This window comes from Mobula hypostoma, chromosome 10 (genome assembly GCF_963921235.1).
Source record: "Mobula hypostoma chromosome 10, sMobHyp1.1, whole genome shotgun sequence".
NCBI lineage: Eukaryota > Metazoa > Chordata > Chondrichthyes > Myliobatiformes > Myliobatidae > Mobula > Mobula hypostoma.
This window is the reverse complement of record NC_086106.1, coordinates 91,918,992-91,934,980: the sequence shown is the minus strand read 5'-3', so window position 1 is coordinate 91,934,980 and position 15,989 is coordinate 91,918,992. Positions and strand designations below refer to the sequence as shown.

Sequence of the window (15,989 nt, the reverse complement as noted above, 5' to 3'; positions counted from 1 at the left end):
TTCAGATCATTTTTAAATTCACGCTTGAGTGCCTCCTTTAGATAGAAGTGTTAGAGAAATTTTAAAATAAATATAAATAAATTGCGTGGAATGCACTGACGAGTCAGTGGTGGAGGCAGATACACTAGTGAAGTTTAAGAGACTACTAGACAGGTATATGGAGGAATTTAAGGTGGGGGCTTATATGGGAGGCAGGGTTTGAGGGTCAGCACAACATCATGGGCCGAAGGGCCTGTACTGTGCTGTACTATTCTATGTAATATACAAGTTATATACAAAAATGTTAACATTGTTAAGTTATCTGAAGTATCAATACTATTCATTGTATTATACAAAATACACATTATATGAAGCCAATAGACAATGCTAAATCAATTATTTTTATTTAATTATAAACTACAGAAATTTATTAAATTAGAGAAAAGCTATGATTCACCATTTAATGGAGAATCTTTAAAAATTGAAATTCAACCCCTAATTGTACATTACCACATGGCAAATATGTCTCAGGGGCAGGATACAATCACAGCTGAATTTAAAGTATTCCAGCTTCTTGGAACCAAACATTCAGAATCCAACAGTGCTTGCCACTTTCACAAATTCAGTATCATGACAAGTGATAGTTAAGTGATGAATATTTAAAACATAAAATATTTAATCCAGACTAAAAGCAAGATAAAGCAAGCATTTATTCAAATATTCTTCCAGAAATTAAAAAAATCTGTTTCAATTTTACTCCATCTGGAGCAAACCAAACAGGATAACTGATACTGCTATTAAAATACTGTCACATACTCTCCTTCTCTCATACACCAACAGATAAAAGGACACAAGAAAAATAGGATAGAAAGAATTATGCACCTGACTAGATGCGATTTGAACAAGTCAGTACACCAATTAACTTTCTTGGAATGATCAAGTAGACATATTAAGAACATATTTACAGAACAGGCTTTAGCTAATTTATTCCAAATCTTCAGGGGCTGAAGGATATCCGGTGAAGAAACTGGTGGTACAGTTTGACAGTGTTTTCTTTTTCTTTTTGTTAAATGTATTCTTCAAGTCTTCATTCTCCTTCAGTGGTTTACGAATTAGCTTCAGCTTTGTTTGCCCAAGGTCAGTGATGTCAGTTAGAACCTGAAAGAACAGAAAGAGTTCTAATTAGCAAAAACTTCTTGCCTCCTCTACCAAATGATTTTCTGATGAAATTTCAATATTTGTCCCTCCCAACAATATGTGGAAAATCTAGCTGAATTCATTTCTGTCACCGAGAATGTTCTCATTTAGATGTGGATCAAGAAACCACATCTTAGAGATCTCTTCACTACTGGCGTATGGCATTAGCACTTAATTTACTCAGAAATTTGTATGTTCCCTGCATTTAAATTTCTATTAATTTTCTATAAATGTATAATGTACTGTACCTTGCATCAATCTTTCCATACTCAAGTCAATCAAACCAATAATAGGATGGGCATACAAAGCACATTAAATTTAATGCTTCATGAGTATTTTAAATTTTTTCTTGTTACGAATGATACAAGATTCCAATAAACAAAGAAATAATCTTACCTTATCAGCAGAGCTGACACTGAGTGGCTCAAAGAAGCGAGACTCCGATTCAGTGGGATCATCCAGTTTAATAGATCCCTCAAAATCATTTTCATCAAACGCATCTTGTTGCTATAAAGGAGACGAGTAAAATAAAAAGTTTGGATAGCAGAGTAAAAGAGACAAGGTAGAAGCCTTAAGGCACTGAAACCAAGTTGAAAATGTTGCTGCTTGGCAAAAATTCATTGTGAACTTTAACAAAAAACTCAGATATAACAACTGATCCCAAATCTTCATGTTAAGCATTCTGATCCAGGATATTATTTCCTATACTTTATCACCTGCTCAGGCATCAGGACAGTACATAGATGTATTATCTTGCCTGGTTAGCTCATCTTTAATAAATGCTCGTTTTACTCTCTTTCCTTACATAGTTGAATTACGTTTGCCATTTTTAAATCTGTGTGAACCTTTCTCAGATCTGCACAAGTTTAAAAAGATGGTATATACACCATCTCCATGGCAGTGTCATTCAAAACCCTAGAATGGAGTTCATCAGGTCTTGGGGACATATCACCTTTTAGTCTTGGTAATTTCCTTAATAAGAATTTTGCTAATGCTAATCGAATTGTGCTTTCCCCCCCCCAGTCCAGACCCAAAGTCCTTGTGTTTGCATCCTCCACTATTTAAATAGCTTTCTATGTCTTGTACTGTAAAGACAAAATATTGGTTTTATTTTTAGCCATTTTCTTATTCCCTAATTTTTGCTTTATATCTGTATGAGAATCTTGTTAACTTTACCCTTTTCAAAAAGGATGATGCTTCTATAGATGTTTATGTTTCTCAGTAGCCTACGCTTTTATTCTACTTTCCCTTTGCTTAAAGATTTGCATCTAAATTGATTTATTATTGTCTAGGGAATCATTCAATAGTCTTATAAATGTAGAGTATAAGCTGCTTGAGTTTGGTCCAACTTTCTGGCATTCTGAATGTCGTGCACAATTTGAGTGGTGGGGTGGGGAGAGCAAGAGAATTGAATCTTCAGGCCTACAACTGTTAATAAACTAGAGGGCTGTCATTGTTGGATACAGCTGAACACTGACCAAAAAGTGGCACCAAAATGTCCATCCAAGTGATATCCTACTTCAAAGATCTCATCTCAAACCAAAGGAGAACCAAATGAGTCCAAGACAACAAGGTAGCTATCCTAGATGGAAAACACAGATCTGTACCACAAACTGTAGATTTCAGACCAGAGAGAATAAGCAGTGTATGCAGTGAATCCTTATAATTCCTTAAACTACCCACCACTTCCATTCAGTCATTACTTCTGACTACACAATATGCTATTAATTCCCAATGTGAGGTAATATCCTCTGCATAGAAATTGCATGAAAGGGTGGACTCTTAATCCAAAGATCACAATCTAAAGCTCAAAAGTCTGCAGACTCATTTCTTCGCTGAAATTATTCAAAGGCTTTGTACAAATTCAGATAATATGTGTACAAATTCAAGAAAATATTCTAGAATTCAGTTGTAGTAAAGCAAATAACTAGCTGAAATAGAATTTGTACTGGCTGCAATCATGGACAAATGTACTTTATTTTTAGTGCGTGGGGTACCTGTGAACTTCAGAATCCTAATGATATGGCATTTTGCATTGTGAAAAGTCGTGCTCTATTTACTTTGATACAGGAACATAGAAATTTCTCCTCATCATATAGATCAATGGCACACACCCCCCAAAAAAAAAAATTGGGAAAACTCAAACCATCATCCTTCTACTGAGCTGATTAATGTGGTTTTAGGAACATCAGCACATGGGAACAGAGTTTGGGGAAAGAAACTCAATACTGAAGGTGTGTTTTCTTACCATATTAAGACGATTGTGACACTGATCGGTGAAGCACCTGCAGTGATCGCCACAATCCATTTTATTTTTCCTGCATTTGCATTGCCGGTTGGCACAGCGACCTTTGCAGGAACACTACAAAAGGGAAAGAACCACAAGGAAAAGAAATTCAATTCAAGTAATATTCAGAGAATGAGAGTAGGTTATCTTATTTTAGTACAAAATGGATAGTCAGTAGGCAAGGAAATGGCACACTGCTACTAATTAAAATGTGAGTTCTGTGAAACTGAGAGAAGCACTTCTACTTTTCTGGACATGGTTTCATTTATTTCTTAATAGTTAGGCCCAACTTTATTCAATAAAGTCGCAAAAAAAAATAAATAAATAAAGTAGTTTAAGGAAAGACTTAACAGGGTCAAAGGGGCAATTTGTTTTAAATTCAGAGGGTGCTACACGCAGTGAATGAGATGCTGGGGAAGTGGATGAGGACAGTACAACATCAACCTTTAAAAGGACTTTTGGAGAGGTATGCGGGTAGGAAACGTTTGAGGTTATGGGCTAAACATGGGCAATTGGATTACCTTCTTGGTATCTTGGTCAGTGTAGACCAGCTGGGTTGAAGTGCCCATTTCTGTGCGATATGACTATGCTGACCACGAAAGTGGAAGTGATCCATTATTTGAGAATGAGTAACATGGTTCACTCAGACAGATCAGTAGTCAAGGCTTTGATTTTGTTTAAATTCACAGATTAAGGGCAATTGGTACAATCTTTTCAGAATAAACTCTTCAGTTCTGGTAAGATGAGGCAAAATATTTCTCTGTTTAAGGCAAATTTACTGTTTTTAAATGAGACCACATTTTAAGATAGGACACTGTGCAATTATATATAAAAAAAGTAACTTCTAATTTGCATTGACAGATCAAGGTGACACAAACACTGAAAATTTATAATTAGACATACCCCAGAACTTGCTTTCTTATTTCCTTTGATTTTCTTAGGTATCCAATCATCATCATGATCCAGAGAATTATCGTCAGACTCAGAATCAGATAAGAGCTCTTCCATAGTCAGACGTGGAGTCATCATGTTCGGCTTTGCAGAGGTCTTTCTCTTGTTTTTTGGCTGCATAATTAAATACATTCATTAGAAAGAGCAACAAGTAAATAACAGACAACTAGTTCAATTGTTCAGTGGCAAAGCAACCAGTGTTTCCTCAAGTTAGTACTCGTGTCACCATTTGATAAATATCCTTATTTCCCTCACTAATTATAATAAATTTTGCTTCCCTTTCAAAAATCAAAAACCTACAGCTACTCAAGTGCAGTGAAGTAGTTGTTAAAATAACTTCCTTAAGCAAGCAACAGCAATGAAAATTGATCATACATTTCCCATCCTCAAGCATGCAAAAAAAAAAAAAAAAAATCAGATCATACTATTCCAAATAGTTGTATGGCACGTTTATTCACAAGTATTACAATTACACTAAGCAAATTAATAAAATAATTCATAGTGTTTATATAAAAACAATCCAGATCACTAGACTGCATACACATTTTAAACATAGTACACAATTTTACTACACGCATGTGTGAAACAAATTAGATAACCAAATACGGCAAACTTTTGTTATGAAACAGTTGCAGGAGAACTCTGAATTAAGTGAATGACATTATGGCAAGAAACAAAGTCCTGTGAGGGAATAATTTACACTTCGTCTAATTTTCAATAATTACCATAAGAGAATTTAGCCTTCAAACCCTTGTTCCATTAAATATGGATAATCTATAACCCAGCTTCATTTTCCATACAAGATCATCTACCTGTAACATTAAGTCAGTTTAATCCACAGTCGCTATTCAGTCTTTTGAGCATTTCCTCATTTCAAATTTCCAGTAATTGTTGTGGTCTGTAACTCAGATCTAGCCTGTCATTTTTATTTTTATTTTCTTCTCTCCATCAGTAGAGACTAAGGAAAACTGTTAAGAATTCCAGGAGAGAGATTTCAAAAGCAAGGGGGCCAGTCAGGACATTCTGCATACTACAGTTAGCTTGGAGACATTGGATTATGCACAACAAGGGCCATTAAAAAGACGCAAACACGAGGAGATCTGCAGATGCTGGAATTTCAAGCAACACACATAAAAGTTGCCGGTGAACGCAGCAGGCCAGGCAGCATCTCTAGGAAGAGGTACTGATGAAGGGTCTCTGCCTGAAACGTCAACTGTACCTCTTCCTAGAGATGCTGCCTGGCCTGTTGCGTTCACCAGCAACTTTTATGTGTGTTGCCATTAAAAAGACTTGGGTTTAAGTGGAGCAGTCATTATGGAAACTGCCATTGCGTGAATAGGCCAGTGTTAGGGTGGAGGATTCAGTGAGAAGAGGCAGAGGCTGTAGGCATTTTTGTTTAATTTTTCTTCTTTTCTTATGGTATACTTAGAGTAGTAGAGATGTCAGGCAGGACAGTGGAATGATTCTTTCAGATTCAGTTCACACTTTTAAACACCAGCTCTAAACCTTGCTTTCAACGAATATCTTACACATTAACATACATTGCCTGTATGGAAAGTGTGCTAAGTTATGACTGTCCCCGTGGCAATTCCTCTCGAAAACAAGTATACTGACACAGCTGTCAGGTCCCTGATACAGAGTCTGGCTCTGTGGCTCAGAAATGAAGGGGGCAGAAGAGGCAAGCTGTAATGATGGGAGATTCATTGGTTCAGGGAACAGACAGGAAGTTTTAAGGACAAGAACAAGATTCCCAGATGTATGTTACCACCTAGATGCCAGGGACAGGGACATCTTGGATAAAGTCCAATTATTCTTAAATGGGAGCATGAGCAGCCAGAGATAGTGTTCCAGATCGGCCCCTGGTTAAAAAGGATGATGAGGTCTGGCGAAGCAAGTTCTGAGACTGAGGTGCTAAGTTACAGGACAAGACCTCTAGGGCTGTATTCTCAGGATTGCTACTAGCACTATGTGCTAGTGGGGCCAGTACTAGGAAAATCATACAGTTTAACATATGGCTAAGGAAATAGTACAGGAGAGAGGGAAATATATGAGTTGAATTGGACTTATGACATTGTAGCCATTAGTGATACTTGTTTGCAGGAAAGGCAGGGCAAGCAACTCAATGTTCCAGGATCCCACTGTTTTAAGTGTGATGGAAAGGAAGGACGGCATTACCAGTCAGAAAATGTCATGGCAATGTTCAGACAGGGCAGACTAGAGAGCAACATGGATGGAACTAGGAATAAGAAAGGGATTATATTATAGACCATCCAACGGTCCACAGGATTTAGAGGACCAAACTTGTAGACACATCACAGCCTGTTGCAAGAAACACAAAGTAGTGATTGTATACAGTTTTAACTTTCCACATATTGATTGGGACTCCCATACTGTAAAAGGGTTGGTTGGGAAAGACTTTGACAAAGGTGCTTCCCTTAATCAACTAGAGAAAGTGCAATACTAGATTCCCTATCAGTGAATGAGACAAGGCAGGTGGCAGAATTTTGCGCAAGTGAAAATTTTGTATCTAGTGATCATAATGTCATGAGATTCTAGATAGGTCTGGTTCTCAAATGGAGATTCAAAATTAGAGAGGCAAATTTTGATGGCATCAGAAAGGATCTGGCAAGTACAGATTAGAACACGTCATTTTCTGGCAAAAGTGCACTTGATAGGGTGTACAAAATAAAAGGCAAGGATACAGGTTAAGGAAACCTTAAGGTTCTAAAGAGAGGCCCTGGTTAAGAAAAAGGAGGTGCATAGCAGTATAGGTAGGCAGGAACAAATGAGGTATTTGTGTAAAAGAAATGCAAGAGAACACTTGAGGAAATCAGAAAGACTAAAAGAATACATGAGGTTGCTCTAGCAGACAAGGTAAAGGAGAATCCTAAAGGCTTTTGCAGGTATATTAAGAACAAAACGACAGCAAGGGACAAAATTGGTCCTGCGGAAGAGCAGAATGGTAATCTATGAATGGTGCCAAAAGAGATGGGGGAGATCTTAAATTGAATTTTTGCATCTGTATTTACTCAGGAGACAGACAGAGTCTATAGAAGTGAGGCAGCGTAGCCATGATATTGTGGACCCTGTACAGATTACAGAGGGACCGTTTGCTGTCTTGAGGCAATTTATGGGGGACAAATCTCCAGGATCTGACAGTGTTCCCTTAGACCTCGTGGGAGGCTAGTACAGAAATTGCAGGGGCCCTAACAGAAACACTTAAAACTTCCTTAGCTATGGGCGAGATGCTGGAGGATGCCAACAACATACACCAATGACATTAAACCTGATTCTGATAGGCCTTCCTACCAGCAGTATCCAAACCACTACACCTGTTTTGAGGGAACAGTCACAGGGGTACTCTATGAGCCTTTTCCACTTTCCTCTCCCGACAGTCACCCTGCACTTGCCTCCTTCAACTCTGGCATGACTGCTTCTCCGTATCACCTCCTCTAATTCCCAAATGAACCAAAGGTCATACGGCTGCAGTTCCCTGACACTGTCTGTAAGGAGCTACATTTAGATACATTCTTGCAGATGTAGCAATCAGAAATCTCCCAAATCTTGCATAAGGAGCACAACAATGACTTGGTATCCCTTCTCACTTTGCTAGCCAGGTACTAATAGAAAAAGAAAAACCTGACAGAAACCCGAACCTAGCCTCCTCCTCTCCTTGCCAAAGCCTCTAGCTCCCCACTCTAACCTTTGCCACTCCACTTAAACCAAACCTTTTATTGACCTTTACCAGTTATTGGAAAGTATTCACTCTTTCTGGACAAAAGTGTTAACTCAAGTCTTTGTTCCACCCTACACACATTCCTTCCGTTCTTCTCAGCTTTCCCCTTCACCTTTTAATGTGTCTTCACTTGTCCAGTTCCTGTAGGGTCTTTGACGCCTAAAAAACCAATTGATTCTTTCCACAAATGCCATGCTATTGAAGTTATATTTAGCATAGTCTACATTTATTTTCTTTGATCTCCCATTTACCCCAAATCCCCCAGTCATTTTAGTTACAGACAATCTCAGTTTTATAATTTACAAATGCATCAAATGCCCTTTGGAGGAGAGCTCTAAATCTCGTTTCCTTTTAAGTGGAACCATTTCTCAATTATAATGCCAAAAAATATATAGCTCTAATTTATTTTTTTTTAAATGGCACTATCAAGCAGAAATAGTTTGATTTTATTCATCTTACTAGTTCCTTACAGAGGAACTAGATTGGAAGTCATACAGCAAGGGAACAGACCCTTCAGCCCAAATGGTCCATGCAAACCAAGATTCCTATCTCAGCTTGTCTCATTTTCTTGCATTTAGCCCATATCCCTCTAGGACTTTCTTATCCATGTGCCTGTCCAAATTTCTTAAGTTTTTTAATGCATCTGCCTCGACCGCTTCTTCTGGCAGCTCATACTATATACTGACCACACTTTGGGTGGGTTTGTTCACTCAAGATAGGACATCTGATTGAGTAGCTACGCTATAACTCCTCCCTCAACATCAGTAAAACTAAAGAGATGAATGTGAACTTCAGGAAGGTGAAGGCGGCTGATCTTACTTCAGGCAGAAAAATAGTGGCAGTTGAGAGACAGCAGCTTTAAACTGCTCTGTGTTAACTCATTATATGACCTGATGTGGGTCTAGTATATAGATGCAATCACAAGTTTGCCAGCATCTTTACATTTTAGAAAATAAAGGAGGTTTGGAAAATCACCCAAGTCTGTCTCCAGCAAACTCCTTTCTTTATTAATCTTTTTATTGTTTTTTTTCTAAAAAAGCATACATACAGTCAAGAGAATTAATATATATATCTCAGTAACAATATAAACCAAGATTAAGACAAACGTCAAAATCATAGGTATTGCTAAATTAGTATAAAATATATAATAATAAAAAATGAAAACAACAACTCTCCTCAGTTTATGAAGAGAAAGGAAAAAACATTGGGTTTTGAATGAAAAGAAAAGGAAAAAAACCACTACTCTATAATAAAACAAAAAAAAAGGGGGACTGGGCAGTCCATTTTGAGGATACGACCAGAAAAAGAAAGAAAGAAAGACTTTCTGATCAAATCTGGAACTTCAAAAAAAAGAGATTGAAAGAGTAATAAATCAAATTAAACGAAAGTATTGGATAAAAGGTCGCCATATTTGCCCAAATTTAAAGGATGTATCAAATGTCCAACTTCTTATTTTCTCTAAACTTAAACAGGACATAATGGAGGAGAGCCAGTAAAAGACCATAGGTGGATTAGAATCCTTCCACTTCAATAAAATGGCTCTCCTCGCCAGTAAGGTCGAAAAGGCTATCACACGTTGAGTGGAAACAGGAATATTTCCTGCTTCCGGTGAGATAATCCCAAAAATTGCCGTAAGCAAATGAGGTCGTATATCCAGATCCAAAACTCTTGATAGTGTTTTTAAAAACATATCTCCAAAAGTTATCTAGCTTTACACAAGACCAACACATATGAGTTAAAGTGGCCAACTCAGTACAGGTGTCCCCCGCTTTTCGAATGTTCGCTTTACCAAGCCTCACTGTTACGAAAGACCTACATTAGTTACATGTTTTCGCTAACAGAAGATGTTTTCACTTTTACGATAGAAGGCAGCACACGCCCCGAGCAGCTAAGCTCCTCCCCCGGAACTGCATTCTCGCTGGCATTGCTTAACCACGTGCCTGTGAGCGAGATGAGTTCTACGGCATCGGAAAAGCCTAAAAGAGCTCGTAAGGGTGTTACACTTAGCGTAAAACTAGACATAATTTAAGAGTTTCGATCGTAGTGAACGAAGTAAGGACAAAGTGAGTTTGGCTTGTGGAAGTTGACGAAGATGATATGAAGATGTTTTGGCATCCCATGACCAAGAACTGATAGATGAAGAGCTGATGCAATTGGAAGAAGAAAGGATAACAATCAAAACTGAATGCAGTAGCAAATGGACCGAAAGTGAAGTCGTCCAGGAACTGAACGTAAAGCAACTGCATGAGATGATAGAAAAATGTGTGAGGCAGTCAAGCATACTGTAATTTTTCAAGCCTTCCACATCAGCCACAGCAGACGACGAACCTCGACCTTCGACATCGAGGCAGGCAGACATAGAAGAGGATGACCTGCCTGCCCTGATGACACCCCAGCCCCCGGATCGATACATTACCGTGGAGAATGCAGCAGTAGCCGGGATGCGCACAACACATCTTTAAGAAAAAAGCCGAAATAAACAAGCTAATTAATTACATGCCAGGCGGCACCTAATTAATTAGCTTGCTTATTTCGGCCTTTTTCTTAAAGATGTGCTGGGTGCGTCCCGGCTACTGCTGCATGCTTTGCAGATCGGTATCGGTTGGGTACCCGGAGGGTGGGGGCCACTGCACCACCCCAACCTCCGACAACTCAGCCTAACACACCATCATCAGCGTGCTTGGCGCTGTCTTCACGATTCCGGTAATGATACTACACTGTACATGCATTATTTCTACTTTATATAGGCTGTGTATTTTTATGTGTTATTTGGTGTGATTTGGCAGCTCCATAGCTTAAAGGTTACTGGAGAGAGTGTTTTTGTCGAGACCGCTTCCTTGAGATTTTTGCTACCGAGAACAGTGCGGCAATGATTGTAGAAAAGTGTTTCTACTTTATATAGGCTGTGTATTTATCATATCCTTCCTGCTTTTACTATGTGTTACAGTTATTTTAGGTTTTGTATGTTATTTGGCATGATTTGCTAGGTTATTTTTTGGGTCTGAGAACGCTTACAAATTTTTCCTATATAAATAAATGGTTATTGCTTCTTTACTTTACGACATTCCAGCTTAGGAACCGTTTCATAGGAACGCTCTACCTTCGGATGGCGAGGGAAACCTGTATTACATCTGTCACAAATAGGATTAATATTGGGGAATTATAGCTATCAACCCTTTTTGAAATGGTTTAAACTGAAAGAGAACATTTATCGTATTAGGTGGATAAGCAGAAGGGTAATTTGGTAACAAATCACGTAAAAAATTCCTAATTTGTAAATATCTAATAAAGTGTACATTAGATAAATCATATTTATCCACTAACTGAGAAAGAGACATTAAACAGCCCCCTAAAAATAAATCTGAAAAAGTTATTATTCCCTTGGTTTTCCAAATTAAAAAGGCCTTATCCAAAGTTGATGGTTTAAAAAACAAATAATTGAGATAAATATTACTAGAAAGAATATTATTAAACTCAAAAAATCTACGAAACTGGAACCAAATTCTTAATGTGTGTTTAATAACAGGATTAAATTCTTGTCTGCTAATCTTCGAAAGCAAGAAGGGAAGAGGAACTCCCAGTAAAGAGGCCAAAGAGAAGCCTTCCACTGAGTCTACCTCTAGATCCAACCATGGAGGACATTCATGGATATCTAAATAGTGAATCCAAGAAGTAACATATCAAATATTGATTGCCCAATAGTACTTTCTAAAGTTAGGCAAAGCCATACCATCATCCTAGTTTTACCAAATTTTTTTTAATATATATTTCAGGCAGTTCCCTCTTTTGTTCCTAAAAAGTTCTTTGACAGAATAGATCCTATAATTTCATTTTGTATTTGGAACAATAAAAATCCTAGATTGAGTAAATCCTTATTGCAAACTTCTAAAGATGTACTGTTGAAAGTGTCCTAACTGGCTGCATCATGGTCTGGTATGGCAATTCAAGTGTTCAAGAATGCAAGAAACTCTATCCAATACATCATGGGCACATCCCTTCCTGCAATCATTACAGGTGACACTGCCTCAAAAAGGCAACATCCATCAAAGATCTCCACAATCCAGCCCATGCCATCTTTTCACAGCAACAGTTGGGCAAGGGATGTAGAAGTCCAAAGTCCCACACCACCAGGTTCAAGAACAGCTACTTCCCTTCAACCATTCAGGTCTTGAACCAACCACAACTCTAACCAATAGTGCTTAGTAACACTAAAATAGACTTTTGCACTAAGCTAAATTATACTCTCTTAAAAAAAAAAGTATAATGTATATGCTTTGCTGTGACGTTGCTGCAAGCATTTTCCCTCATTGCACCTGCGTGTACATGTACTTGTCTATGTGACAATAATATCGACTATGACTTTAGATCTTGTAGGGCACTCTGACCTTTAGCACTCTACCAGCAGAGGGACCATGGTGCAGGGCATTGGAAGTCTTCACCCAGAGTACAAGCTTTTTCCAAATATAGCTCAACACACAGGCACTAAATAATTAGCTCACACAATTCATTATGATCAGCCCGTTTGACCCAATGCTAATCTTTCATCTGTCTGATATTAATATGGGCAACTCTCACAGCTATTCCATACTGGCTGCGTACCACTACCATAATTCCCTACGGGTTTCAGACATTAGTCTGTAGTCAACTTCAGAACCATTGTACTAATCTATTCACAGATCAGTGGCCTGCTTCCCCACTTAGAACACCAATTCCCAAGTCATCTCACTGTAGACTTTCCAAAATAAACACCATAGAATATAATGTTATAGTTCTTTAATTTGGTGGCAATTTTACTTCTGTTTAAACACATCAATTGCTTATTCGGTCATGAGAGTGCAGCTTACGTCAAACATGTTAATGGACACAGAGTCCCATAGAGCATAGACTGGACAAGGACATCTTATTCCCTTCCTGAAATTAGTAAATCAAATCAGCGTTTAAAATAATCCCGTAGTTTTAGGTTACAACTTCAAGTTTTTAAATACCAAATTAATTGAATTTGAACTCCTCAGATGCCACAGGAGGATTTTATCTCATTTTCTTGTTGATTCATTGTTCTATTTAACCAAGTTTCTCAACTTTTTTTCCCTTCTCATTTCACACTGTTGGATATTTTTCTTTCCTGTACTAGTTTATTTGGTATAGCCAAGAATTTATTTCTTTCTGAATTACAATTTTTAAATAAATGCAAGTTCCTATCATTTCAACTCAGTACATTACTCCCATTCAGTCATTTTTCCCCAAATACACATAAGGCTTAATATAATAAAGGAGAAAGGGGAACAAAGACATTCTTACCTTGGGAGGAACGTAGTCATATGGAGAACTTGAAGGCACTCGGCTACTATCACCCAGGTTAGCAGTTGCATACTGAAGGAGGTTCAGTTTCTGCAAGGAAAAAAAATGTTAAAATTATTTGATTGCAAGTATCAAATGCAGATTATGAGGACAATCTAGAAAAGTCAACAGTTGACTACACAACATCAAATGGGTACATAAGGTAGTTTTTATTCAATCCACCGTCATGTGACATTATCATATCCTATTTTGATTGGTAAACTTTGTGAACTTGTTGACCTCATTTCACCACTGCCACACTTCACCTATCATTCTAAATGATTATACACATCATCTTATGCAAGGATCCAAGGTGAAAGCGTTACTCATTCCCTCATTTCTTATCACAGGTAGCAAGTTGATAATTTAGAGAGAAACTTCAGAATAGCAACAAGATACAGCCGAAAAGGAACTTAATCAGAAGAGATCTAACAGAGAGGTAAAAATCAGATGTACAGCTTTTATGAGTATAATATAGAAACAAAATACTCCTTTGGCACCTTGGCTCAATTCTAACCTTCAAATAATAAGGAAGGGATAATGTTCCTTGTCTAAATATTGCCAGTAAAATGACAACTGAGAAACAGGATCAGACCATTTTCCTGATTAGAAACAAGCTTTAGCTCCTTATGCATGAAGGAGGTTGATGTATTTTACAGGACCCATCAAAGCAGGTCTATCCAGTACAGTTATTGGATCTGTCATATGAGTTGTTTGGCTCAATAAGCCACTATTGCCAATAAGTTCAATGCTCCAAAAGTTAATACAAAATCTGCAGGAGCATAGCATCTAGCCTCCACAATTATGCAGCTTTCTTCAACTCATTAATTTAGTTGCAGAGACTCATGCTGTCCAAGCTTTGATGTGAATGACTCCATTAGTGTCCAGTATCAACAAAAAAAGCGAAAAGAATTGACTGTTTTGAAACCCAACATCTTTTACCAATATTTTCTTTGTTTTTTTAAAAAAACAAAAGAACAAAAATCCTCAAACAGCCTCAATCATGACATTTAGACTAATCATTCTCCTCCAAACTCCTTTTGCACGCTACTCAACTTCATTTCGCCTCCTTGAATATTATAACTGGATCAAAATCTTAGCTTAATGTTGGCCCAAGCTTCATGGCAAGTTTCTCCTTTGCTGACTTTAATCAAAATCTTAACCCCAATAACTATTTTTCCTTCAATGTAATGCTGATTACTTTAGATATTCCTTTCACCAATATTTCCCAGCATAAATACCCTCAAAATCCTTGATTTCCAAATTCTTATCTCCCTTAACTTAGTTATCTACTAAATAATACTTTGGTAAAACAATATCAAAGTTTTATTTTATTCTAGCTCTGCAATCTTTACTAAACTCATTTTCCTTTCCTAGCTTTCAGCATTTCATTCTCAACATTACATGCACAATTCATTTCAGCTGCTTCAGACTCCAAGCTCTCTCAAAATCCTTTTTAAGCTTCTCCAAAAGTATTTCTTAAAATCCCTCTAAACTTTACAAGCCATAATAATTCCTTTAAAACCCTTCTGCTATTTTATTGTGCTTCTCAAAAGTACACTAGAAACGCACATACAAGTTGAAAAGGACGCTACACAAAACACACACTTAGTCCTGCCATGCATGAGTCAACGGAGCATTTTGACTAGATTTGGACAGAAAAACAAAATCATGGTATTCCAAGCAACTTTTAAGAACAGTTAGATAACAATCAGTTCATGACATCCAAGTATCTGGGTATAAGAGCTGTCAATGATTAATCAAACAGCAAAAGGGAGAGCACAAATTAGTTATCAAAAAAGCAATGGCTTTCTGAGGGCAGGCACTGGATGAGGAGTCATAGACAGTTATTCTTCTGAGTAGAGTGAAAGAAGAAACAGTTTTAAGTGTAGCTTATACAATGACATTTAATTATTTCTTTTCAGGATTTCATGCTGTGTGGCTTAAAGTAAAACCTTCGGATAGCAAAGAATTCTCCATTGCTGATTGCACCTTAAGATAATTTAGAGGTTACAATGTACTCTTTTAAAAAAAAGGCTAATACTTAAAATTTCCACAGAATAATCTGAATCTCAATTAGTTAATTGTTCTGTACACTCTTGCCTTTAACTACTTTGAGCATCATGTACATACTTGCTTATACATTTCATTCTCTTCCACCAATTGCTGATTTTGCTCACACAACTCATTCATCTTCCGGATCTCTTCATCCTATCAGAATGGAAAATTTCAGCATGGTAAACATCCAGTTTCAGTAATTCCACCATATTCCTCTGCATGGTTTTCAACTGTTCCCAAATATCTGACTGGAGGAGTTGTCAAAGTACAATTGATCAGTGAGTAAAACTGAGGTGGTTAAGGATATCGACCAAGATGAATGGTGTGTGCATTCAATAGAAAAGTGAAAAAACTTGTGGATGCTCCAAGTCTGAAGTAAAAACACAATGGGAGAAATACCCCAGCAGATTAGGCAGCTTTGATGAAGGGACTTCAATCCAAAAC

General features: G+C 37.4%; 1 protein-coding gene across 1 annotated transcript in view; it reads right to left on the bottom strand.

The window, feature by feature from the left end:
* Nucleotides 1–365: 365 nt before the first annotated feature.
* Nucleotides 366–15,989, bottom strand: part of kif4 (kinesin family member 4) — a 76,620-nt gene continuing 60,996 nt past the window's right edge. The window contains exons 26-31 of the mRNA XM_063060855.1: nt 15,621–15,698; nt 13,449–13,538; nt 4,367–4,528; nt 3,425–3,538; nt 1,573–1,683; nt 366–1,137 (exon numbers count right to left, since the gene is read on the bottom strand). Of these exons, the coding sequence (XP_062916925.1) occupies nt 964–1,137; nt 1,573–1,683; nt 3,425–3,538; nt 4,367–4,528; nt 13,449–13,538; nt 15,621–15,698 (729 nt within the window). The 3' untranslated portion in view covers nt 366–963. The remainder of the gene's footprint in view (nt 1,138–1,572; nt 1,684–3,424; nt 3,539–4,366; nt 4,529–13,448; nt 13,539–15,620; nt 15,699–15,989) is intronic.